This window comes from Dipodomys merriami, unplaced genomic scaffold (genome assembly GCF_024711535.1).
Source record: "Dipodomys merriami isolate MVZ:Mamm:240054 unplaced genomic scaffold, mDipMer1.0.p SCAF_336, whole genome shotgun sequence".
Lineage (NCBI taxonomy): Eukaryota > Metazoa > Chordata > Mammalia > Rodentia > Heteromyidae > Dipodomys > Dipodomys merriami.
This window is the reverse complement of record NW_027204893.1, coordinates 803,783-827,749: the sequence shown is the minus strand read 5'-3', so window position 1 is coordinate 827,749 and position 23,967 is coordinate 803,783. Positions and strand designations below refer to the sequence as shown.

Sequence of the window (23,967 nt, the reverse complement as noted above, 5' to 3'; positions counted from 1 at the left end):
AGGTCCAAATCCACTTTAATGCTGCTCATTACAAACAGTCCTCTTTTGTAAAAGGTGAAAGATTTATACCATCAGAAGAGAAACCAGAGTATAAACAGCCCTCTTTTGTCTGGGAGCTAAGAGCACAGTTTCACAAGTATGTGCAATCTACAAAGTTTTGTTCTTGTTCTTGTTGTTTTTCTGCAGAGTTGCAATTGGGTAGTTGATGCCCCTGTTCATAAGTGAACGATGTTCTGTTATTTTTGGAAAAACCAGGATCAAATGAATCTATCTGCACTGCAACATAGCTGGCCTGTCCCCTTTTATATCAATTGATTAGGTGAATTAAGCACTTGCTCCCACGTTGCAGATGTTTTTGCCTGAAACCCGAGACCTGCCTTCTGAGGTAGGGGTATGTGGACTCACCTATTGGTTGCCATTTAGGTCTCTGTGGAAAAGACACTGAAAGTGCCTTACTTGAAGGTTCTCTTACCTAGAATTCAGGTAAATCATAGATAGCTTTTATGAAGCTGTCCTTTTCCTGACAATGGAACAAGAAAAAACAAAGGACAACTTTACCAGTGACACCTACCTTCCAACAGCAAAGACTGTCAACCCCACAGTGATTTCTTGTTTGGCATAGTACTTTTCTAGGATATCTCTATTGTAAGTCCCTTCCCACACAACGGGTGCATTCCAGTGGGTCACCGTCACAACCTCTGGGCGTTTCCTGGTGATAAAAACATACAGCCCTGTGAGTCAGAAGCAGCTCTGCTAAGGCAGGGCACAGACTGCAAGAAAAAAAAAAATGGATCAGCTCCTGTGCCTCTGAACCTATCCTGGAGGGTCATGTAGGACTTTTTTTTTTTTCTTGCCAGTTCTGGGGCTTGAACTCTGGGCCTGAGTGGTATCTCTGAGCTTTTGTGCTCAAGACTAGCACTCTACCACTTCAGCCACAGCTCTACTTCTGGCTTTTCATGGTTAATTGAAGATAAGAGTCTCATAAATTTTTCTGCCTGGGCTGACTTCAAACTGTTGTCCTCCGATTTTAACCTCCTATATAGCTAGGATTATAGTCATGAGCCACAGGCTTGAGCCACTGGTGCCTGGCGCATATGGGACTCTTATACTTCACACACTCTTCTTTCTTCTCCTACTGTCTTTGTTCTCCTCTTCCTTCTGAATATCTTTCTCTTTTTCCCTAGTCTGTAAGCCATCCATGGCATCTCTTGGTTGTTATTTAGCTCTGTGGATGTCATCTGGGCCTCAGAAGATTCTAAATCTTGGTGTAGAGAGATTAGAGAAAGACAACAGAGTTGAAAGAGAAAAGAGATAATTTGCTTTGATCCAGAAAGAGATTTTCTGGGTAAGAACCTGATTGTTGGCCAAAGAGACTCCATACTAATGGAAATCCTGTTGTTACCATTTATTTCACAGACAAGAACAGAGAGGAAGCCAGAATTGATAGGACTCAATATAAGTGCAAGGAGGACAAAGCTGGAACACAGTGTCCCAGCAAAGACCCCTCTCCTTTGACCATGTTTTTGTGTGGACACAAAGTGAGAAGGAAGTAAAGAAATATGGTTTCTGTAGACAGAAAACTTGAAAGGGATTCTCCCAGGCTAACACAAACACAGGAAGCTACCTAGGAGCACCTAGGAGCACGGACTGTGATGGGGAAATACAGAAAGGATGGAACAGTATCAGGACCCAGCAGAGAAGGAGCTTGAGAGGGAATAAGTTGGTAGCAACTCACCCTGTACCCTATGTGCTCAAGAAGTACTTGTACTTCCCTCTTGGGAGGCAAAAACCAGTGCATGGTCACTGAGAGTTATCCTGCAGTCTGGGCCTGGCCTCTACCTGGCTTTTGCTAGTGCTTTTCTGGGGTAGCATCGTGGCTTAACCCCAGTAAGTCAGGCAAGTGACTAGGCAATGTCTGGTCCCAGCTGGCTGTGCTCATACAGCCCTGCTGAGACTGCCTGGGAGACCGGTGGGAACACTGCATAGTTTGCAGCAGCCTGAAGTGTGAGCCGTTAGCCTTATTCTCTCCCACAGCATCCAACCTGAGCTCAGCCAGATGGGAGCATCAAAACTTTGCCCCAGCGGTGCTTCTAGCCCTGTAACAACCCAGCTTAGTTGAAATGACAGGATTTCAAGCCACAACATATGAATAAGTAAGCACATATGGCATATTCTTCTCTGACCAATGTTTTTAACTTAAATTCTCATGTATTGCTAGCTGTTTTATTGTAGTGCTAGTTTCAGCCTGTCAAGGATCTTTTAGTAGTTCCAAAACAGCCCATTAGCTAAGTCTTACTTGTTCTGTATGAGCCACACATTTGGTAAGCAGATTATTTATTTATTTATTTATTTATTTAGAGAGAAAGAAAAAGAGAAGGAAAATATGAAAGAAAGACAGAAAGAAAGAAAGAAAGGAAGAAAGGAAGGAAGAAAGAAAGAAAGGAAGGAAGGAAGGAAGGAAGAAAGAAAGAAAGAAAGAAAGAAAGAAAGAAAGAAAGAAAGAAAGAAAGAAAGAAAGAAAGAAAGAAAGGAAGAAAAAGAAAAGGAAGTCGGGAGCTGATGGCTCACACCTGTAATCCTAGCAACTCAGGAGACTAAGATCTGAGGATCATGGTTCAAGGCCAGCCTGGGCAAGAAATGTCTATGAGACCCTGATCTCTAATTAACTACCAAAAAAGCCAGAAGTAGAGCTATGAATCAAGTAGTAGAGTTCTAGCCTTGAGCAAAGTAGTTCAGGGACAGTGCCCAGGCTCTGAGTTACAGCCCAGAGACCATCATAAAACCAAAATGAATGAATGAATCTTAAGAAAGAAAAGGAGGGCAGGCATACTTAACTCAATATGCATCTCAAGCTCAGTACATAACTTTCAGTTCCTCACTTAAACTCCATGCCTCACCTATGGAGCTATGTCACCACCCCATTCTACAAAGTGAGGTTAGGAAAGGAGGAGGAGGGAGCTTATGAAGAGCCAAACTGGGACTAAGCATTAGGCTGACAGAAATGGGACCCAGTGTGTGACCAATCTGCCATAAACTCCTTAGCTGTAGGACAAATCAGGCCATATCTCCTAGATGTGTCCACATCAGTTACTTGGATAAGTCGGACTCTTCCAAGTAGGAAGAGAAAATAGCAATATATTTTTTAAACCTAATGTTTAACTAAAAATCAAAATGTTCTCTCTCCCAGAAGTTAATTATTCAATTCCTCTGACATTCCAACCCTGACTAAGAAGCCAGACAATAGCCTAGAAAAGCAGGCAGTGAAGAGGGGTCAGGGGGAGGGGAATAAAAGGCTGAAATCAACTTCCTGGATGAACTTCTGCATCAAAGAGTTTTAGTCATTTAAAGTCAAAACAGAAATTATCCAGGGCAGCCCACATATGTGAAAATGCTCATCTATGACAATGTCAACTGTCTGAGATATCCAAGATCACCAAGATCGGGCTCTGAAAAGGGGAACAAGTACCAGGAAAGAACTGTTCAAAAGCATTCCTTCCTAACAAAACACTCAATTGTGTGACCTCAGCATGGCCAGTACAGGCCAAAGGCTTCCTGAAAAATAAGAGTCTCTGTAACTAAAGTACACATGCCTTTAGGCTGTTGTTAACTTTTCTATTTTATGTCTTTATTCATGGGTACATTGTGATACTCAACAATTGGTTAGAGGAAGTCTTAAAAACTCTATAAATCACTCAATAGGTTAAGAAATATATAACGTTCATCACTCATTAAGATACAATGTGCTAGGTTAAATGAGCCAGCAAAGAGCTAGTGGCAGCACAAACTAGGACTGTGGCTGTGGAGAAAGGAAGGATGTGCGAACGTTTTGGGAGCAAGTATTGACTGTGGTTAGACAAAAGAAAAGGTCTCTCAGACTCTAGCTCGAGCTATTTCTTGACGTGGGAAATGCGAACAAAGGTGAGGTACAATTGAGGAATCCATCTGGGACATGTGAGATATTCAGGGATGGCAGGCAGGCAGGCGGGCAGGCGGGCGGGCAGGTAGACACAAGTCAGGGTTCCTAGGGAAATATGTGGAGTAAAGGCAAAATATGAGTCATCCACTCTAGGTGGTATCTAATGTCATGGGAGTGAATGGGAACAGAATGGAAACTGGCATAGGAAAAAGACATGACAGGCCATCTTCTTAACCCTGTTGAAAGTTTTGATGGTCAGGAAGAGAGAAACCCCTTTACCAAGGACGTTGAGAAGGGGGAATGGAGGGGAGAAAAATGAGGCTGTAGAGTCATGGAAGCAAAGAGATCTTAATGTAGAAATATGTGCACAAAGTAAGTCTGAGGTAGTTTACAGAAAAGGATAAATTGATATTATGTATAATATGTTGATTTACCCATTCATTCTTGCATACAATGATTGATGTAGGCAAGAAATAAGACTTCCTTGAGAAGGTTTTAATTTTGTATTGGATCAAATCAAGACTCTTTAAATATCTTCTTGCCTTGTATTTGGAGGTAAAGCTAAGCCATTTGTAGGGAAGAAAAGGGTGAAAGAAGTTGGCCATGGTCTCTCTCTCCTGTCTCCCCCTATGAATTCAGCTCTGGCCCTGCCACAGAAACACAGGCCCTTGTTGGCTTGGGTACCAGTGGCTCATGCTTGTACTCTTAGCTACTCAGGAGGCTGAAATCTAAGGATCATAGTTCAAAGTTAGCCTGGGTACATCATAACTGAAAAAGATTTGCCATATGCATGTTTGATGAGCAAATTTATGACCTCATGAGATTTTTTTTCTCATCATTTCTATTTCATGGATGATTTTAATGAAATCTTAGCACTTTCTTCCCACAACTCAAGATCCTATGGCTTTCTATAACACCTATGGCCAGTAAGGCCCATTCCAGCCCCATTATTTTGTAATTCATCTACAAAGCTAATGAGTTCTCAGGTTATTATCAAGTTACTGTCAGAATTAGAATCTTATCTTAACTGAATCCAAGCCACTCAGGAGTGTAAAAACTAAGAATCCTGTCTTGAGAAGAAAAGCCTGGGAGGCTTTATCTCCAACTGACTGGTAAAAAGCTAGAAGTGGGGTTGGGAATGTGGCCTAGTGGTAGAGTGCTTGCCTAGCATGCATGAAGCCCTGGGCTCCATTCCTCAGTACCACATACACAGAACAAGCCGGAAGCAGTGCTGTGGCTCAAGTGGCAGAGCACTAGCCTTGAGTAAAAAGCAGCTCAGGAACAGTACCCAGGCCCTGAGTTCAAGCCCCAGGACTGGCAAAAAAAAAAAAAAAGAAAGAAAGAAAAGAGAAGAGAAGAAAAGAAAAGAAAGCTAGAAGTGGCCAGACATCTATGGCTTACCTCTGTAATCTTAGCTATACTTAGGAGGCTAAGATCTGAGGATCAAGGTTCAAAGTCAGCCTGAGCAGGAAAGTCCATGAGACCACCAAAAAAAGCCAAAAGTGGGAGCTGTGGCTCAAGTAATAGAGCACTAGCCTTGAGCAAAAAATGCTTAGGAACAGCACTCAGGCCCTGAGTTCAAGCACCAGGACTGGCACGTACACACACACACACACACACACACACACACACACACACACTCTCTCTCTCTCTCTCTCTCTCTCTCTCTCTCTCTCTCTCTCTCTAAAAGTGGAGGCTTGGCTCAAATGTTGATAGAGTGCCAGCTTTAGGCAAAAATTGCAAGCAAGAGTGTGAGTCTCTCCAGGTGTTGGTGGCTCACGCCTATAATCCTAGTACTTGGGATGCTGAGATCTGATGATTGTGGTTCAAAGTCAGTTCTGACAGGAAAGTCCTTAAGACTTTTATCTCCAATAAACTATTCAGAAAAAGCAAGAAGTGCCGGGCGCTGGTGGCTCACGCCTGTAATCCTAGCTACTCAGGAGGCTGAGATCTGAGGATCGCGGTTCAAAGCCAGCCCGGGCAGGAAAGACCGTGAGACTCCTATCTCCAATAAACCACCAGAAAACCGGAAGTGGTGCTGTAGCTCAAGTGGTAGAGCGCTAGCCTTGAGCTGAAGAGGTGAGGGACAGCGCCCAGGCCCAGAGTTCAAGTCCCACGACCGACCAAAAAAAAAAAAAAAAAAAGAAAAAGCAAGAAGTGGTGCAGTGGCTCAAAGGGGTAGTATGTTAGCCTTGAGTAAAATGTTAGCCTTAAGTAAAATTGATCAGGGGCAGCACACATGTCCTGAGTTCAAGCCCCATGACCGACCAAAAAAAAAAAAAAAAAGAGGGTGAGTTTCTACATTCAAGTCCCAGTACACCTAACCCAAACTACTCCCCCCCCAAAAAAATTATGGCATTATTATCAGATCTCAGTTTCTTGTCAAAGCCATTGCTTAAGGTCTAATACAAGCGAGGACTTTCTCCCAGTAAGGAGTGTGTTCAGTGGCACTCAGGGCACCTGCGGTGCCCAACCTCCTGCAAGTTAAGGACTCACTGCACACGGAGAACAAGCTTTCTCTTCTTACTTTGGATCAAACCAGTCTTGCAGCTGAAGCTCCTTTTCTCTACCGTGTTTTATGTCCTCTTCTTCTTCTTGATAACTGGATTGTAAGCACAAAGAGAAAACAAGGTGTGTAAGGAGGGAGATCTGGGATGATAGGACAGTGTGGTACTGTCTCAAGACATATCCTAGCCAGGCGCTGGTGGCTTATACCCATAATCCTAGATCTTAGGTTCACCGTTCAAAGCCAGCATGGACAGAAAAGTCCTTGAGACTCTTTTTTTTTTTTTTTTTTTTTTTTTTTAATTTTTTTTTTTTTTTTAAATTTTTTTTTTTGGTCGGTCATGGGCCTTGAACTCTGGGCCTGAGCGCTGTCCCTCAGCTCTTCAGCTCAAGGCGAGCGCTCAACCACTTGAGCTACAGCGCCACTTCCGGTTTTCTGGTGGTTTATTGGAGATAAGAGTCTCACGGTCTCTCCTGCCCGGGCTGGCTTTGAACCGCGATCCTCAGATCTCAGCCTCCTGAGTAGCTAGGATTACAGGCGTGAGCCACCAGCGCCCGGCTTCCTTGAGACTCTTATCTCCAATTAACCATCAAAAAGCTGTTGGTAGAGCTGTGGCTTCAGCGGTAGAGCACTAGCCTTGAACATAAAAGCTCAGGGGAGGGGAGGGGAATTTGTTCCCCCAGGAACTCTAAGCATTAGTCATACTTCAGATGAAAAGGTACTGTGTTCCCCTCTAGTATCACTCATCTAATCAGCAGCTAGTGATTTATTGACCCAGGTTATCTCAGGGGTTGGAGAGGACTTGTTAAAGCAGTCCTCTTAAGGACATTACTGTTGTCTTTTCCAAAATTTAAATTTTCAGCCCTCATGTCACCCTTCACTGGAAAAAGAAAAAAAAAAAACATCCTAATCCTACCTGTACAATAGATTCCTTATAAAATTTCCGTAAGCAAGGAAGATAAGGAAGGGAGAAGGTCACGAATATGAAATTCATAGACCATAAAAGCATTGGATTTTCTTCTTCAAGTGTTGGGTGGATAGACAAACACACTCAGCCACCGCCTGCTGTTGCCTTACCCATTGTTAAACCAGCTTGAAAACCACCAGTCCTGAACGCTGCTGGCATCAACTTCTGGGTTTCTAAAAAAATGAAAAAGAATATAAACACTGTCAGAAAATGAAGCATTCGCCACACTGGAATGGGGAGGGGTGTTCAAAGCTTTTTTTAAATAGAGATGACTACTTTTAAAAAGCTAACTTAAAGCAGCCAATTCATAACAGAATTTAAAACCCTCTAGATGAATGAAAAGCACAGACCAGAAGCTTTCCCTCTCCCCTAAGCAGCCCCAGCAGGGCAAGGAGAGAAAAAGGGAGTGACTAGTGAGTCAGCAGCAATACAAAAGCCTGAGCTCCTGATCTGCTACTTGCTAACTGTGTGACTACAACAGGCCATTTTCCTTTCTGGATTTCAACTTTGTCCTCTGGAAGGTAGTAGTTTGGTGATGATGATGATGGTAATGATAACCTACCATGAAGATAATTTTGAAGATTGAATAAGAAAGCGTAATATAAAAGCCTGATAAACTGAAATTACTGTAACAAGCTGACATCTTAGTAAAAATAAGTACATTTCTAAGAATCATCTCTTCTTCAAAATTATGAGCATCCAAGTTGTACAAAGGTCAGCTTAGGAATATTCCACTGGCCCAAAGATCACCAGTGACAGCTTGGAAAATCTGAGGGTTGCTGAGCAAGACCTTTAGGAACCTGTCATTAGAAGCCACCTTAGCCATTCACTTAAGAGAGCTGCCACACTCTCTCGCTGTGACACTGTGGGGAGCTTCTGGAGGAGAAGAGAAGGGGAAGTCAGCCATACCATGTTCTTCAGTTGGTATAGATAAGGTGGCAAGGTAACTCTGAGCAGGCTTAATATTAGGAAACTCATGTGTGTGTATGTGCATGTACATGTATGTGCGCCAATACTAGGGCTTTAACTAAGGGGCTCACTCTCTCTACCTCTAGAGCCACACCTCTGCTTCCAGCATTCTGGTGGCTCATTGGAGATAAGAATCTCACTGCTGAGTAGCTAGGATTATAGGCACTAGCCACCACTATCCAGCAAGAATTTTTTTAAATTTTAATTAATTTATTTATTTTATTTGCCATCCTGAAATCAGGGCCTAGGCACTGTCCCTGAGCTACTTTTTGCTCAAGACTAGCACTCTACCACCTGAGTCACAGTGCCACTTCCAGCTTTTTTTTTTGTTTATGTGGTACTAAGGAATCAAACCCAGGGCTTCATGAGTGGTAGGCATGAAGGAGCCACCTTCCCAGTTCAACCTTTTATTATTATTATTTATTTATTTTGTCGGTTGTGGGGCTTGAACTCTGGGCCTGGGCGCTGTCCTTCAGCTCAAGGCTAGTGCTCTACCTCTTGAGCTACAGCACCACTTCTGGTTTTCTGGTGGTTAACTGGAGGTAAGAGTCTCATGGACTTTTCTGCCCGGCCTGGCTTTGAACCTTGATCCTCAGACCTCAGCCTGCTGAGTAGCTAGGATTACAGGCGTGAGCCATCAGCACCCGGCCCCTTTTTTATTTTTAGAGTCTTGCTATGCTGTTCAAGCCAGTTTCATACTCATCAACTCAAGCGATACTGCCACTTCACCTGCTAGCTGAGATTACAGGCATGTGTCATTACATCTGGCTAAGAAACCTGTTTTAAAGTTCATTTACTTTCAGGAAGAATTTAAAATGACTTTTGGTAGAGGTGTAGTTATACTAACCAGAGAAACAACACAAGAGTAAACACCCCTAAAACAGTGACTTGGCTGCCCAAGTATGAATTTTCTTACGATCTTGGTCATCCCACATAAGGTTTACTTTCCTTTTCATTTTACAGCAGAATATTGTCTGAGTAGGTTTAAGCAAGTTCCCACGGCTCCATGCCATATGAGTATAAGAATCAGGATGTAATAGGAAGAGATAAATTATATCAGAAATCACACTAAGGCAAATACAAGCAGTTAAGAACAATACTTTGTGCTGAGCTTCCTGGAACCAAGCCAAAGGTAGGAAAATAAAAGTTTATATAGCTCTGATTGTTTTACTTTTAAAAAAATTGTTTTAAACAATGACACATGGTAGTCTGTCATGAGACTCAGGATTTTTTTTCCCTGATTCATATTCTCAGAGCAACTTTTGTGTAGTTCTTTAGGCAACATATTCAGGGCAGAATAATGGAAAATATCTTCCCAGATTGTTTTTTTATCACTTAGACAGCAATATTTCCAAAATGACACCACATAAAGGAACCCTTGATAGAACCAACATCAAAATGTAAGTCATGCTTCTATAAACTGGGGCTGGAGAAATACAATTCTGATCCCCAATAACCAATTCCACAGGCGCATGCTGTTCGCTCCCACTTCAGCCTGAGTACCATCACTGGCTGGAGTGTGAAGGATCAGCAGGGTCAGGGGTGTTTGCAAGAACAGATGTGGGAGATAGCCAATAGATACCTAGAAGTCAAGACACTTACTTTGAGTGATATATCCACAAGAAGGAGCCTTCTGGGCTGAAAACAAACAAGAAATAAAAGCATCATGTTACTTTTATTCTGAGAAAGGCTCTTCTGCCAACAGTCTTACTGAGCCCCGATTGGGCTGAGAACTAGGTTTTACCTGCTGCAAGCAGGTAATGAAGGATACAGGTGTCTGGGAATTTCTAGTTGGGGTTACTTCAGGCTCTCCAGAGGAAGGGAGTATCTGGAGAATTTCCCACCTTTTGTTTGTTTAAGACTACTGGCTGGCAGTCAGGTCCTCTTCTGCTACCTATTCACAGGTACCTGATAAAAGATGCTCTGGAGGGGGAAATACCAAAGCCCAGCTTCCCTACTGAGTTTATCTCCCTTTAGAAAAGACAGCATCAAATGAAGAGCCAAAAGCTCTATGTTGCTAAAAGCCTTCTGTAAAGTGGTACCCAAAGGCATCTTGACCAACTAAGGCAGGGAGACTGTCTTGAAGCACCTACAAGGCTGGACCAGGATGATGACTCCTTTGGAGTATCATCTCTATTCAGTTATTCTATAAATATTTGATAGGAATGTGCTATACACCAACTGCTGGAATATACCGCTGGCCAGGACAGAGAGTCCTCATCCTTGTGGGACATAGGATAAGGCAAGCAGAGCCTATTCAGGTAATCACCCAGCTATGTGACTTCATATTCCAAGAAGTATGAGAGAGAAAAAGACGTAAGCAGGCATGAAAACATCTCCAGAATTTCCAGAAGAGTTGATATTTTAGCTGGAATCTGAAGGATAATTAAGGGTTCACCAAGATGAAGGAAAGAGTGAAGAGGAATGTCCCAGGCAGAGAAAACAACATGCAAAGGCCCTGGGGTAGGAAAGGAGGCACCTACAATGAAATTGTAGAAGTTAGAGAAATTAGAGAAGTAGCTAAAGACTAGGGCTTTCTGGAACCTACTGGAAATTTGCCCTTGAGTTTCAGCAGGGGTGAGACAGGGTCTTGTGTGCGTCTAAAAAAACAACAACAACACTGGAAAACAGAGTGCAGGGAGCACAAAGTAGGTGTGGAGAACCATTAGGAGGTCGAGGTAGTGGTCCAGACAGCAGCAGAGCATGAGGACACTGACCAGAGAGGCATTTGGGGAAAAGTGTAACAACAGTTGGTATCACACTTGAGAACAAGTTCTAAGCCTCACCTAAAGCTCTAAAGTTCCTAGCTCCTAAATCAGCTTATCGACTCTGACTGATGATATTCATAACAGGAAGTACTCAGCCAGATACTGTCCTAGGCAGCTTACAGCTTAAGAAATCCTCTCATGAGAGAAGTGGTTTCTGTTTATAACCTCAGTCTACAGATGTGGAAAGTGTGGCACATGGGCATTAAGTGATCCTTCCCAAGGGAGGAGTAGAAATTGTATGTGAAAATCTGAGTTTGAATCCTACAAAAGGAGGAGGAGTGGGCTGGGAAGGTGGCTCAGTGGTAGAGCACTTGCCTTGCATGCCTGAGGCCCTGGGTTCGATTCCTCAGCACCACATAAGCAAAAAGAAAAAAGCCAGAAGTGGCACTGTGGCTCAAGTGGTAGAGCGCTAGCCTTGAGCTGAAGAGCTGAGGGACGGTGCTCAGGCCCAGAGTTCAGGCCCCACAACTGGACACCCCCCCCCAAAAAAAGGAAGAGGAGTAGGGGACAGAAGAAGAACATGAGGAGTAGGAGACAGAAGGGAGAGAAGTAGGGGACAAAGAGGGAAGAAGACAGAAGATAAAGAACACAGGGTCGAGGACAGAAGGAGGAGGAGCATGGGGCAGAGAACAAGAGGAGTAGGAGACAGAAGCAGGAGGTGTAGGGGACAGAATAAGAACAGGAGGAGGAGGAAGAGGAGGAGGAAAAAGAGGAGAAAGAGAAGGAGCCCTCCTTCCTTGTGGACCTCCTTTTCTGTGCTGAGTGCTGGGAGGGCTGTGTCAGCCAGGTTGAACTCCCCCATCCAGGGCATTATTACAATCTAGATGGATCAATAAATAACTAATATACTAAATAAATAAGTATAAATAATTAATAATAGGAAGTATATGAAGAATGTGGGGGTAGACCCAGAAACCTAAAATTTCCTAAACTTTGCATTTTTAAACTTTAAACCTTGCATTTAACATTTTTGAGACTCAGTGTTCCTCATCTAAAAACTTGGGAGTAGCACCTACCTACACTTTGCAGTTCGATTATGAGAACAGGAAATTACTGTGTGGCCTGGATCCTGGCACTCAGTAATCAATAGCTTCCATCAACTATCATCTGTCATCACTACCACTGTCATTTTTTAAAAATAGTTAGATTTTCTCCAGCTCTAAAATGCTAAGGGTTTTTTTTTTTAAACAGTCTCAAATTGAATGCTATCCTTGATAACATACTTTTAAGTGCCTTATTGACCAAATTTCTTCAATTTACTAATTGGTACATGCGTTCGACTTATTTTTAAATCTTTCTGAGTTTGTGGCTAAGGTCAGTGTCCTCAGCTCATCTCAGGCTTTCCCAAGGCTAGCTTGTAAAAGTGGCAAAAGCTGCTTGCTCTCTTTGAGGCCTCTTACAGATAATAAAGCGATTCTGCATACAAGAGAATGCTATAGCTAGAATCTGGGTATGAGACAATGGCCCAGAAGAGCCACTGATGACCATTCATAAACAGCAAGCACACCCAGCACTGAAAAATACTCCTCTTCCTAAGAGGTAGATACCAATATGCACATTTGAAACTTTGGCTCCCATATTTTGGACCACTCAGAATATGGAGGTACAACTGTGGTTACAACCCTAATCACCAAAGTTATGTAATCGAGTGTTGTTCAGGTTCAAAGCTTGAAGGCTATCTAAAAAAGCATTCCAATTCCAGGTAGGAATCCCAAAGTGCACTTCTTCTTGAGGATACACCTGACTGCTAGTTATTCCTTCATTTGCCAAAGTATCCTGTGCTGTGTTGTCCTCTGAGCAGATGCTGCTGCTACTGCTCCCTGTGAAGGAGCGAATGTCTGAATCCCACCCCTCCAAATTTTGTATGTTGAAGTCCTGTTGCTCAAGTTATGGTAATTGGAGGTGGGGCCTCTGGGAGGTTATTAGGTTTTAAATGAGGTTATGAGGGTGGGATCCCACGATGGAATTAGTGACCTTATTAGAAAGAGACTAAAACTTGCTTGCTCTCTGTCATGTGTGGATGGGGGAGAAAATGCCATTTGCAAGCCAAGTAAAGAGCCATCAATTGGGAACCAAATCAGCTGGTACTTTGATCTTGAATTCCCCAGCCTCTGGAACTGTGATAAATAACTTTCTGTTGTTACAAGTTACACAATGTATGGTCTCTTGTTATGGTATGCTGAGCTGAGCTGAGCTTCCTCAGCTCTTGCATGTGTAAGGGAGTTCTAGGGTCCCCATCCCCAAATCTGAGTCATCTCTTCTTCGAACCAGTTTCCTCAATTCTAAAGACCTACTTTCCAGACTTTTAAAACTTGGTCACCTACTAGCTTGTCAAGTTTTTCTCAAAATTAGTCATTCAGAATGAAACAAGAGAATATTCTAGAAGTGGTTAGACATGTGCCACACCTTAAGACTAATTAGTTCTGTGTTCTTCAGATTTCTCCTGCTATCAATGCACCGAAAGGTGTAGTTCCTTTTTTTTTTTTTTTTTGGTAGACAAGACAGTCAAACTGGTTCATTAATTTACGAACTGAAAGAGATATTCAAATTGGGCTGGGAAGGTGGCTCAGTGGTAGAGCCCTTGCCTTGCATGCATGATGCCCTGGGTTTGATTCCTCAGCACCACATAAGCAAAAAGAAAAAAGCTTGAAGTGGTGCTGTGACTCAAGTGGTAGAGCGCTAGCCTTGAGCTGAAGAGCTGAGGGACAGCGCCTAGGCCCAGAGTTCAGGCCCACTACCGGACCCCCCCCCCTCCAAAAAAAGAAAGAGATATTCAAATATTAATCTAGGCAACCACCTTGAATTCAGGCCACTGAAACATTTCACTAATGGTGTCATGACAATTTTGTACAATTCAATTATACAAGGAACTTCTTGAAGCTGAAAGCTAAGCGTTGCCATAGACTTTTAAGTCAAAGTCAGGCTGTGGAGACTTTTAAGCTAGAATCCTCTACTGTGGTTATCTTTAAGACACTGGAATTTCTTCAGAAAGCACAGAGGCAGCTCATATAGTTGAATCTACAGATGAGTTTGATCATTCATAAACATTTAATTCATTCTGTTTTTAAAAGCTGAGAGAGAGAGCTAATATTTCAGCAAGGCACAAATGAATCACCAGCAATTCAATGTGTATTTTTCCAGCAAAAGTCAACAACTTGAACTGCTCCTTTAAACTCTGCAAATATCTTACTGATTGCAAAATTCAGGATAGATTTCTCATGGAATTCCTGTCCGAAATATCTAAAAGGTGATTTCCGTATTGGATTACCACTACAAAAATGGAAAAAATTTTAAAATCAAGATAATAGGAACATAAGAGGAATTATGAATTCATTAGCCAGAAATTACTTGGAGAATCTGGTGATTTTTAAAGGCATTCTGGGGTTCAAGAATATAAGAATGATGGAAATTCTCATTTATGGTTTCTGTTAATCCTGATTTAATTCAATTTGGTAACTTGGCTGACATTAGTGAAATGGAATTAAAGCAGTACTTCCATCAACATAATTCCATCTTGTTCCATAATTACCTGTTGATATATTCCCAAAACACAACAATCACAGTTGAGACAACCAGCATCGACAGAATTACTTTTCCTTTGACATTCATTATTTTCTCCTAGAGGCAAAAAAAAAAGTAGGGGTGGGGGAGAGAAGAGGTGGAAAATAGATTAAATGAAATCCAGAGCAAGAGATGGTTTTTAAAAATATTTCTTACCCATGTTCACTGTAGGAGATAAATTTATGAGTATTGAATTAGAGCTGAGGAGTGTGTTTTACCTTTAATTGCATAAGCAGCCAAAATTAGGCAAACTCAATTAGTAGAGTAGGCTGCCTGTGTTGGGAAGGATGCCAAGAAAGGATCCCAACCCACCATAGATACAGGAAAGCTGTAAGTGGGTCCCCAGAACTCCAAGTAACTCCTGATTCAGATCACCTTATCTTATGGCATGTGTCCTTGGGGAGCCACTCCCGAATCTCCTGCCCTTGGGTGACTGGCTACATGACCTCTGCTCAGAGGAGAAAATGACTCTGGTGCTTTATGCTCTAGGTCTTGCCTACTTCCCAGCCCCACCCAGTTTACCCCCACTACATTCACGAGCAAGCAAACCCTCTGCACTCAAGGATACAGATAGTTTTACATTGCTTCATGAAATTGTGATAGAAAGGGATGCAGTATTGGGTGGGGAAGTTCTTCAGTTTCGTGGTCAAGGAAGACTTGCTGTGGAAGGGAAATTAAAGTTGAATACGAAAGAATGAGCAAAAGGTGAAAAAGATGAAACATTATGCAAGACAATAGGTGTTGGCTTTCATCATCCCAGGACCAGATACCAGACACCTACAGATCACCCATAAAGCTTGGAACCTACCAAAAGTATTCCAACTAGCTAATTCTAAACTGTTCCCTTGCCATGCCTTGTCTTTCTCATGAAAACCCAGTTAGATTTCTGGCCTCATCCTTTTCTCCCCTCTTCCCCCCCCCCACTCACCCCAACACCATCTTCCTTCTCTTGATGATCCTGAGGACTTTCCCCATGTGGTCTTGCATACTATGCCATGCCTCCTGTATTGAAGTCCTGTTAGCATAATAAACCTGGCTTCTTTTCCTGAGGCTCTTTCCTGTGTCCATCCTTGACCACCTGACTGACCACTGTATAAAAGAACACAGAACGGAGTGCCAGTGGTTCATGCCTGTAATCCTAGCTACTCAGGAGGGTGAGAGCTGAGGATCGTGGTTTAAAGCCAGGACAGTCAGGAAAGTCTGTGAGACTCTTAACCACTAGAAAACCAGAAGTGGCATTGTGACTCAAAAGTAGTACAGCACTATTAGCCTTGAGCGAAAAGCTCAGGGACAGCACCCAGGCTCTGAGTTCAAGCCCCACAACTGACAAAAAATAAATAAATAAATAAATAATAAAAATACAGAACAGTGACCTATGCTAAAAAGGAGACAGAGAAATGGCTAGAAGTAGATTCAACCTAATTATACTTTGGAGGCAGACATAGATAAGAACTGCATGATCTGAATCACATGGAATCTAAAAAAGTTGGTCTCTTAAAAATTGCTTACCAATCTGGGTGCTGGTGGCTTGTGCCTGTAATCCTAGCTACTCAGGAGGCTGAGATCTGAGGATGGAAGTTCAAAGCCAGCCGGGGCAGGATAGTCTGTGAGACTCATCCTCAATAAAACACTAGAAAACTGGAAGTAGCGCTGTGGCTCAAGTGATAGAGCGTTAGCCTTGAGCTGAAGAGCTGAAGGACAGCGCCCAGGTCCATAGTTCAAACCCCACAACTGATAAAAAAAAAAAAAAAGGTTACCAGAGAATAGGCAAGGGTGGGGGCAGAAGAATGGGGAAAGCTGATAATGGATACTAGGCTATGATTAGATAGGAACAACAAATTCTGCTGTATTATTGCACCCTCAGGGGACTACAGATAACAATATTGTACTGTACATTTCAAAAAGCAAGAAGAATCTTCTAAGTTTTCATATAGGAAATTAAAAAAAATGCTCGAGAAATATGTTTCACTTAAACATTACACAAGGTATATATTGTATCAAAACCTTACAGGGTACCCCTTAATATGCTTAATTTTTGTGTTATGTCTACTGGGAAAAATAAATTTAAGTGATTTATCTACTTTGTAGAAAGAGTTGTTAGGATGTGGCTGCTGATTTTGGCATCAGGGACGAGGGAGAGGAGCAAAGCCAGAATTTTGCCTCCTCAGTGGGTGAAATCTGAAGCATTTACTGAGAAGATAAGAAAGGTTAGAGGACGTGGCTGGAGAATAAGACATATGAGTTTCAGGTGGAACTGTGGAACCGTCTGTGGTAGGTGGTCAGTGAGCTTCCTGATTCAACCCTGGATCCCCACTGCCCTCCTTCCAAGGAATGAGGAACATCGGAAATCATTTGGTATGTGATGACACAGAAACACATGCTTCTCATCAGCTGCCAGCAGCCCATCTGCCTATATTGATTTTTTTCTTTTGTGCCAGTCCTGGGGCTTGAACTTAGGGTCTAAGCATTGCAGTTTTTCCATTCAAGACTGGCATTCTACCACTTGAGCCACAGTTCCACTTCAGGCTTTATTTGCTGGTTAATTGGAGATAAGAATCTCCCCATACTTTCTTGGCCAGCTGGCTTCAAACTGCCATCCTCAAGATCTCAGACTCCTGAGTAGGTAGGATTATAGGTGTAAGCTCCTAGACCTAGCTCTACTGGTAATTTTTGATGACTAATAATGATGTCCTAATATCTAAATGATCCTTAGCAGAAAAAGCTTCCTTTCCTTTCAGTGAGTAACTGAAATATAGTTGACACTGAAATTTTTACCTTCTGGGGGCAAGGAGGGTCTTTCAAAAGAAGTTCTTAGCTGGGCGCCGATGGCTCACACCTGTAATCCTAGCTGAGGAGGCTCAGATCTGAGGATCATGGTTCAAAGCCAACCCGGGCAGAAAAGTCCATTAGACTCTTCAATAAACCACGCAGAAAACCGTAAATGTCACAGTGGCTCAAGTGCTACAGCACTAGCCTAGAGCTGAAATGCTGAGGGACAGCACCCAGGCCCAGAGTTCAAGCCTCATGACCACCACCACCAACAACAACAAAAAAGAAGTTCTTAGATTATTCCAGTCTCAGGTCTTATCACCTCCTCTTCCACATCTCTCTCATATTGCCTTTATTATTCAATACAATTTTGGTTAAAGGAACCAAAGTGGTTTTCAACTGTGACATTCTATTCCCCCTTCCTTGGAGAGAGAGCTGTTATGAAACAATAAAAAGCCAATATTGAACTCAATGTCAATTTGAGGTGTCTATAAACTCCTAGATTGAGTTTTAAGAATTTTATGGCCACTATCTGGAAATCACTATGTTTTGACATAGAATGCATTTTAAACATGGCAGTTCTTAATAGTGGTGTTCATAAAATGGGCAGTCGAGAGGATCCAGTGAGACAGCACAGAGCCTGGTGCTTAGCAAATGCTCAAAACATATTTGAAGGAAAGCAGGGACAGATCAGGAATAAGAACACATTATGCAATGAGGTGCAAATAGATGCAAATGAGTAGACTCTAAAGGCTTATCCATCTGTTCTGAGCCTCAGCCTGATTAAGGGCTGCTCAAAAGGGGGACTAAGTTTTTATTTTCTCTGATCAAGCCCCAGGCACTGCTACAAAACCCTCAGCGTGCTGAGAAGCAAAAGCAAGCCTGGCTGGAGTTTCCGCTGTGTCAGCCCCACCTGCTGAGGGTCCCCTGTAAATTGTCTCTCAGTCAGAAGGCTCATTAAATGCAGAAAAGGTGAAAACACTCCCAAGAGAGAACAGTGAAGCTCCCATCAGAGAGAGTCCAACTCGGGCCTAACTCTGCCTAATCTACCCAAATATGTAAGTGTTAGTGATTTTCTTTCTTTCCCTTTTTTAAAAAAAAATTAATTTTAGGAATTAACATCAGAGGTAATTCTCAGAGCCCATTTCTTTCTGGACTTCATAGATGGCTTGAACCTGCTTCTTCTTTGGCTGTGGTTAACTTTCCCTCTGGTGTGAATCTTACCTTTGAAACTGTCTGAATGAGCCAACCTGGTATCCTTAGCAAAGACCTAGAACCATAACACTAAAAGCATACACACACTTCCTAGAACCTAGATCCCAAGTTTTTTAGGAAGCTGGCCAGTGAGTCTTTTCAAATATTTTATTTTTCTCTCTGGAAAAACAAAACCGAGGCATTTGGCAGACACTGTAGTCTACAAGTCCTCCTCCTGCATGTTTCTTTCTGTATTTGGGTTTTTTTCAAAACTATAACTCTGAAGATGGGTGGCTGAGTGCCTTACCTACCAGGAAAGAAACATAGGTTTAAACTTAAATGCCTGCAAGGGGCAAAGCACTGAATTATACTAACACATTGTTTTAATCAGGGGAGTAAAACCTCTGATGTCCCCTCACCCCACTCCTGAGTTACCTTGGCCAGCCACAGTCGCAGAGTTGTGCAGGTACATAGTTTTCCCGCCATCTCCGAGAAGCCTCTGACTTAATACTTGTCATTTCTAACTCTATGGCTCCATTTGCTCTAGGTCCCCGGCCACACCCATACTCAGCCATGTAAACCTGGCTCCCGCACAGGATCCCAGATGAAAGCACTTATGCTCCTAGTGCAGAGAGTGCAGGTATTTCCCCAGGCAGGGTCACCCTGCAAAGTGTCACACCACGCTCCTTGTTCCCTTTTCCCTCTCTCTCTTTTCCTCAGTTATTTCCCTGGAAGGTTAGACAGATTTTTCTATATGTGTGGCCCATAAATTAATTCTTCCCTATCCACCTGCAGCTCATCTCACTCAGAACAATACTCACCTGATCAGAGAACCATACAGATTTGCCCCAAGTGGGAGGAGTACATGTGTCCCTTCCAAACAGAGTTCCTCTCTGGAAGGAACACTGGAGGATTCTGTTTTCTCCTCTCAGCTGAATAGCTATATACTCAGAGGGCCTGGAAAAGCCATTATCTCTGAGGGCAGGGAGCAGGCAGGGTAAAAGCAGTGGCAAAGGAAACCAAACCTCCCCAGCAACCTTAGGAGCCCTCCTCCTCGCCTCTATCTCCTCCACTGCCCCTCTTTCCCCTGAATCCCTTGTCTTCTGTGAGGAACTGTTCCTTCTCTGCATGGGCCTCAGTCCTGTGCCGTAGTATGATGGGTCAGGCCGGCACAGGCTCCCTAGCACCCAGTAGGCGCACCCCATGTGTTTGTGGAGTGGATCAATCAGTAAGAGGAATCATGTGGGGCTTTGGTGTTACTCCAGCACGGGTTCATTCTCAACATGGATCTAGCACCAGTCAGTTCTTAGACCTAAACCAACTTCTTAGATCCAAGATGAAGACCACCACGGTGCTTCCATGGAGACTCACCAAGATGGTGACAAGTATTGGGCTTGGAATGTGGCTTAGTGCTTGCCTAGCACGTTTGAAGGCTGGAAGTGGCGCTGTGCCTCAAGTGGTAGAGTGCTACTAGCCTTGAGCAAAAGGAAACTCAGGGACAGGCCCTGAGTTCAAGTCTAAAAAAAAAAGATAGTGACAAGAACTGCAAAGGAAAATAGAGCAGAAAGACAACAAACCCGGTGTTGGATATTTTGGACAAGACTCTATTCTTTTATTTATTTATTTATTTGTCAGTCATAGGGCTTGAACTCTGGGCCTGAATGCTGTCCCTCAGCTCTTCAGCTCAAGGCTAGTGCTCTACCACTTGAGCCACTGTGCCACTTCTGGTTTTCTGAATGGTTTATTGGAGATAAGAATCTCACAGCCTTTCCTGCCTGGGCTGGCTTTGAACCACAATCCTCAGATCTCAGACTCCTGAGTAGCTAGCCACTGGTACCCGGCTTCTTTTTAATTTTTGTGTATTTATTTTATTGCCTTGCAGTGCTGGGCAGGAAATCTTGCACATAGGAGACCAGCACTCTACCACTGAGCTGCGTCCCCAGCCCCAAGGCTTCACTCTTCATCTCCCATGTCCTTAATTATGAATGAGAAGGTTTAGATCCAGCATTCCGGGTAGAAGAACTAGCAGAACTAGAAGACTCTCCTTCCTGTGTGAAAGCACCTCACAGAGCAGCTAAGGGGAGCCCGCATCTCCACTGTCGGTTGAGATGAAGCATCTCTGATCCACCTCTGAAAAGGCACAGCTGAGCCACCAGCTGCTGCACACATGTGCCTGGCACCTTGGACAATTGTCAGGCAGAAGAGGGGATTGAGGCCCAGCCTCACAAGAGACTTACAGTCAGCCCAGGCCAGCACATCATCAAGCTTCTGCATCAAGCTTTCTAAGGCCCTCAGTCTCCTTGTATGTGAAACAAGACTTTTTGGACTTAAATGTTCCTGCAGGCTTTCCAACCACAGGGTTTGTGGCCAAGTCACTTAGCAACATGGAGCTCATCTTACTGTGGTGGCCCTTAGGCCTTCCTTGATATAATAATCAAATGATATAGGTTTACTAAGCCTCCTGCATCAGGGTCCCTTGGTGTATGGGTCCCTTTGCAAGACTGGGCCTGATTATGACTAGTGGGTGTGGGAAACCCCCAATGCTTCCTACAGTGAAGGGTGCTACCTGCTTAGAAAAACCCTAGTTGATCTCTGGTGGCTTTCTTGGGAGTACAGGCAGAAACAGGGGATGACTCAACTTGACATGCCCACCCAGGTGCCAGAAACAGCCTGCCCAAGACCCTGGTCATCACCCAGATCCTTCCCCCTTGAACCTAAGGACAAGGAACTGAACACAGTCCTGCAACCTGCTCAGGGGCCATGATGGTCCAGACTTTATAACCACCAGTGCCCCCTTCATCTAGGACACAGGCCCACCTTCCATCCATGCATAGTCTATGCCTAGTAAGGAGCAGAGAACTGAATTCTCTGGGGCATCTGTCTGGAGCCACCTGAGCAAAAGCCAAAGCTCTGCAAATGTGGCAGCACCAGTAACAACTGTGATTAACTATGTTTGAAGCAAAATGGGCTTAGCCTGGTTGTTTTCCCCTTCTGTTGAAAAGTATACTAGACCATTAAGATAAAGAGACAATTATAGAGTGTGCAGCTAAAATATAGCAGGTACATCAGGCAGCTATGCACAACTTGACTCATTTTTGTGTTGCTTATCAGTCATTTTATTATTAAGCTTCTCTGGGTTGTGTTATACCTGGGAGAATTGTCTGTTTTCATATTTGCTGTGATATCTGCTCATGGTCTAGATATTCAGTTTCATACCTAACATTAACATTCTCCTTTAAAAGGCCCACCCCTACATCAACCTGCAGCTCTCAGTACCGGAGTCCTTCCTGACTACCAACTGAAACCCTTTCCCAGTAGTCTCAATTCCATCTCAGCAATCCTGAGAAGTCACTCCATTAGCAGTGAAGAAAACGGAGGCTCCGAAAAGCTAAGTCACTAGCCCAACTTAAACCAGCATGAAATGGTGGGACTGGAATCCAGAGCCATTGACCCCTTTTAATGACCCCATGCTTATCCATGGATTCATCATTCACATTTCCATCATGCGTCCTCTCTTTTTGTTGTTCGTGATTATCCAAAGCTAGCCAAACACTAGCCAGGGCCACCAGAAGCCAGGTTTCCCTGGACCATCTGGGAGTCTGACTGGCTCAGCTCCTTTGCCAGCTCAGGCATTTCCTGTGTGCTGATATGGGGTGTCCTCCCTCACATAATTTGTTTACCCCTCATCGTGGTCAGTTTGGTGGCCTTAGCTCGGCTTTTTGGCTAAGACTGAACTTTAGTGAAAGAGAATAGTTGGCTTAAGCTGGCTAAGCACACCCAGTCTTGGCAGAACCCGGGGCCTCCAAGCCCAGTCTTGGCTTTGGGCAGTACAGGAGGTAAGAAGGGACAGTGTCTTATTATCCTAAAAACCTCTTCCAAAGTGTGGTACAGAGAAATGCTCTTCTTCGGAAGAAACAGGCAGGGAAGTCTGTTTCTAGTTATGTTTTTCATTATGAGGGTCAGGGTAAACACAGACGTAGGAAAATGCAAGCCAGGCCTCAGACTAAATACACAGCTAACTGTTGCTCCAGCCATCACACACGGAACAACCTGTTCCCTGAGTTACATCTTGTAGTGCCTGTTCTTGAATCCCTTTCAGGAAATCTAATGCCAAAGCTTTTCCTTGTGGTCTCACCCAGAAGCCACTGTGCAAGGATTTTCTTTTTCCCAAAAAAGACACAAAGCAAGAAACATGGCTAATATTGTGATGTGCTGAGAAGGCTCTGCACGCACCCACAATGCCCAGCTTCAGGCCCCAATGCTGCCCCTTGTTAATTGATCCCTGCAGAGAAAACTCCCCAGCCAGAGCTATGGACCAGTCTGCAGCCCTCTGAGATCCCCAGAGGGAAGCAAAATAAAGTAGGACTTACAGCAAAAGTCCCTGAGCCAGCATCCTAACAGCTTCCACTTCCAGATCCACGGCTGGGGAGAGAAGGCCTTTGTCCCCTTCCAAAACTATTGAGGGAATCTGGAAAGGAGTTTGAGAAGAGCAGGGGTCCTCCCCTGCATGGATCCACTGGACAGCCTCTTGCTGTTGCCAGTGACCCTGGCCTGGCATAAGCAAATCATGTTACCATTTCACATACCTCATTGTTTGCTTCTTTTCCTCCAGAGCGAAACACAGAACAACAGAGTTCTATTGAGCTCTGTTTTTGCAGAAGCAGGCAGGGCTCAGAGGAAGGGAAGGTGCTGAATTCCAGCTCCTGTCAAAAGAATAAACAGCTATTTCAGGAAGAAGGGGGTGGGTGGATAGACAGAGCCCTTGTAGCTGCCGCTAGCTCTGTTCCTGCAACCCCGGGAAATGGGCTGTTTATCAGGTCTGTTGACTCAAAGCTACGTGCCGAGGCTGAATTGGTCCTCTCCAGTCCAGTCCATGGCTGGCTTCTTGCACCAAATGAAACTAACAGGACCAAACTGGAGGGTAGGCTACCACCCTGCAGAGGAACACATGAACCACACAGGTCACCTGCTCCTTAGGAAAACCTGGAACCATTTGGGACCTCTACAACCTCAAGTGACAGCTCTCAGGAACAGCCAATGATGTGTTTTTTTTTTAACACCCCAAACCAGCGGTGGACGGGTTAGGCACTCTTGAGAATACACTCAAGACTTTTCAAAGTCGCTAGAGCCCCTCCTCTACACCCTTGAGGGTTTGGACCTGCTAGGTTTTGCTGGCACATTGTATTTTTAGAGTGCTAAGAGATCTCATAGCAAACCGTCCTGTAAAAACTTTAAAAGGTCACCGTGGCCCACTGTGCTCCTGGCCTGAACAATGCTCAGCCCTTCCCATACCCGCCCGCCCTCAGATCCCAAAATA

The 23,967-nt window shown here is 43.7% G+C and overlaps 1 protein-coding gene across 3 annotated transcripts in view; it reads right to left on the bottom strand.

Moving 5' to 3' along the window:
• LOC138803178 (N-acetyllactosaminide alpha-1,3-galactosyltransferase) overlaps nt 1-23,967 on the bottom strand; it is a 73,860-nt gene that overhangs the window by 6,173 nt on the left and 43,720 nt on the right. For all 3 annotated transcript variants that reach the window (XM_069987020.1, XM_069987019.1, XM_069987018.1), the window contains exons 2-7: nt 23,237-23,353; nt 14,656-14,744; nt 9,961-9,996; nt 7,500-7,562; nt 6,444-6,518; nt 572-709 (exon numbers count right to left, since the gene is read on the bottom strand). In XM_069987020.1, the coding sequence (XP_069843121.1) occupies nt 572-709; nt 6,444-6,518; nt 7,500-7,562; nt 9,961-9,996; nt 14,656-14,735 (392 nt within the window). In that variant the 5' untranslated portion in view covers nt 14,736-14,744; nt 23,237-23,353. The remainder of the gene's footprint in view (nt 1-571; nt 710-6,443; nt 6,519-7,499; nt 7,563-9,960; nt 9,997-14,655; nt 14,745-23,236; nt 23,354-23,967) is intronic.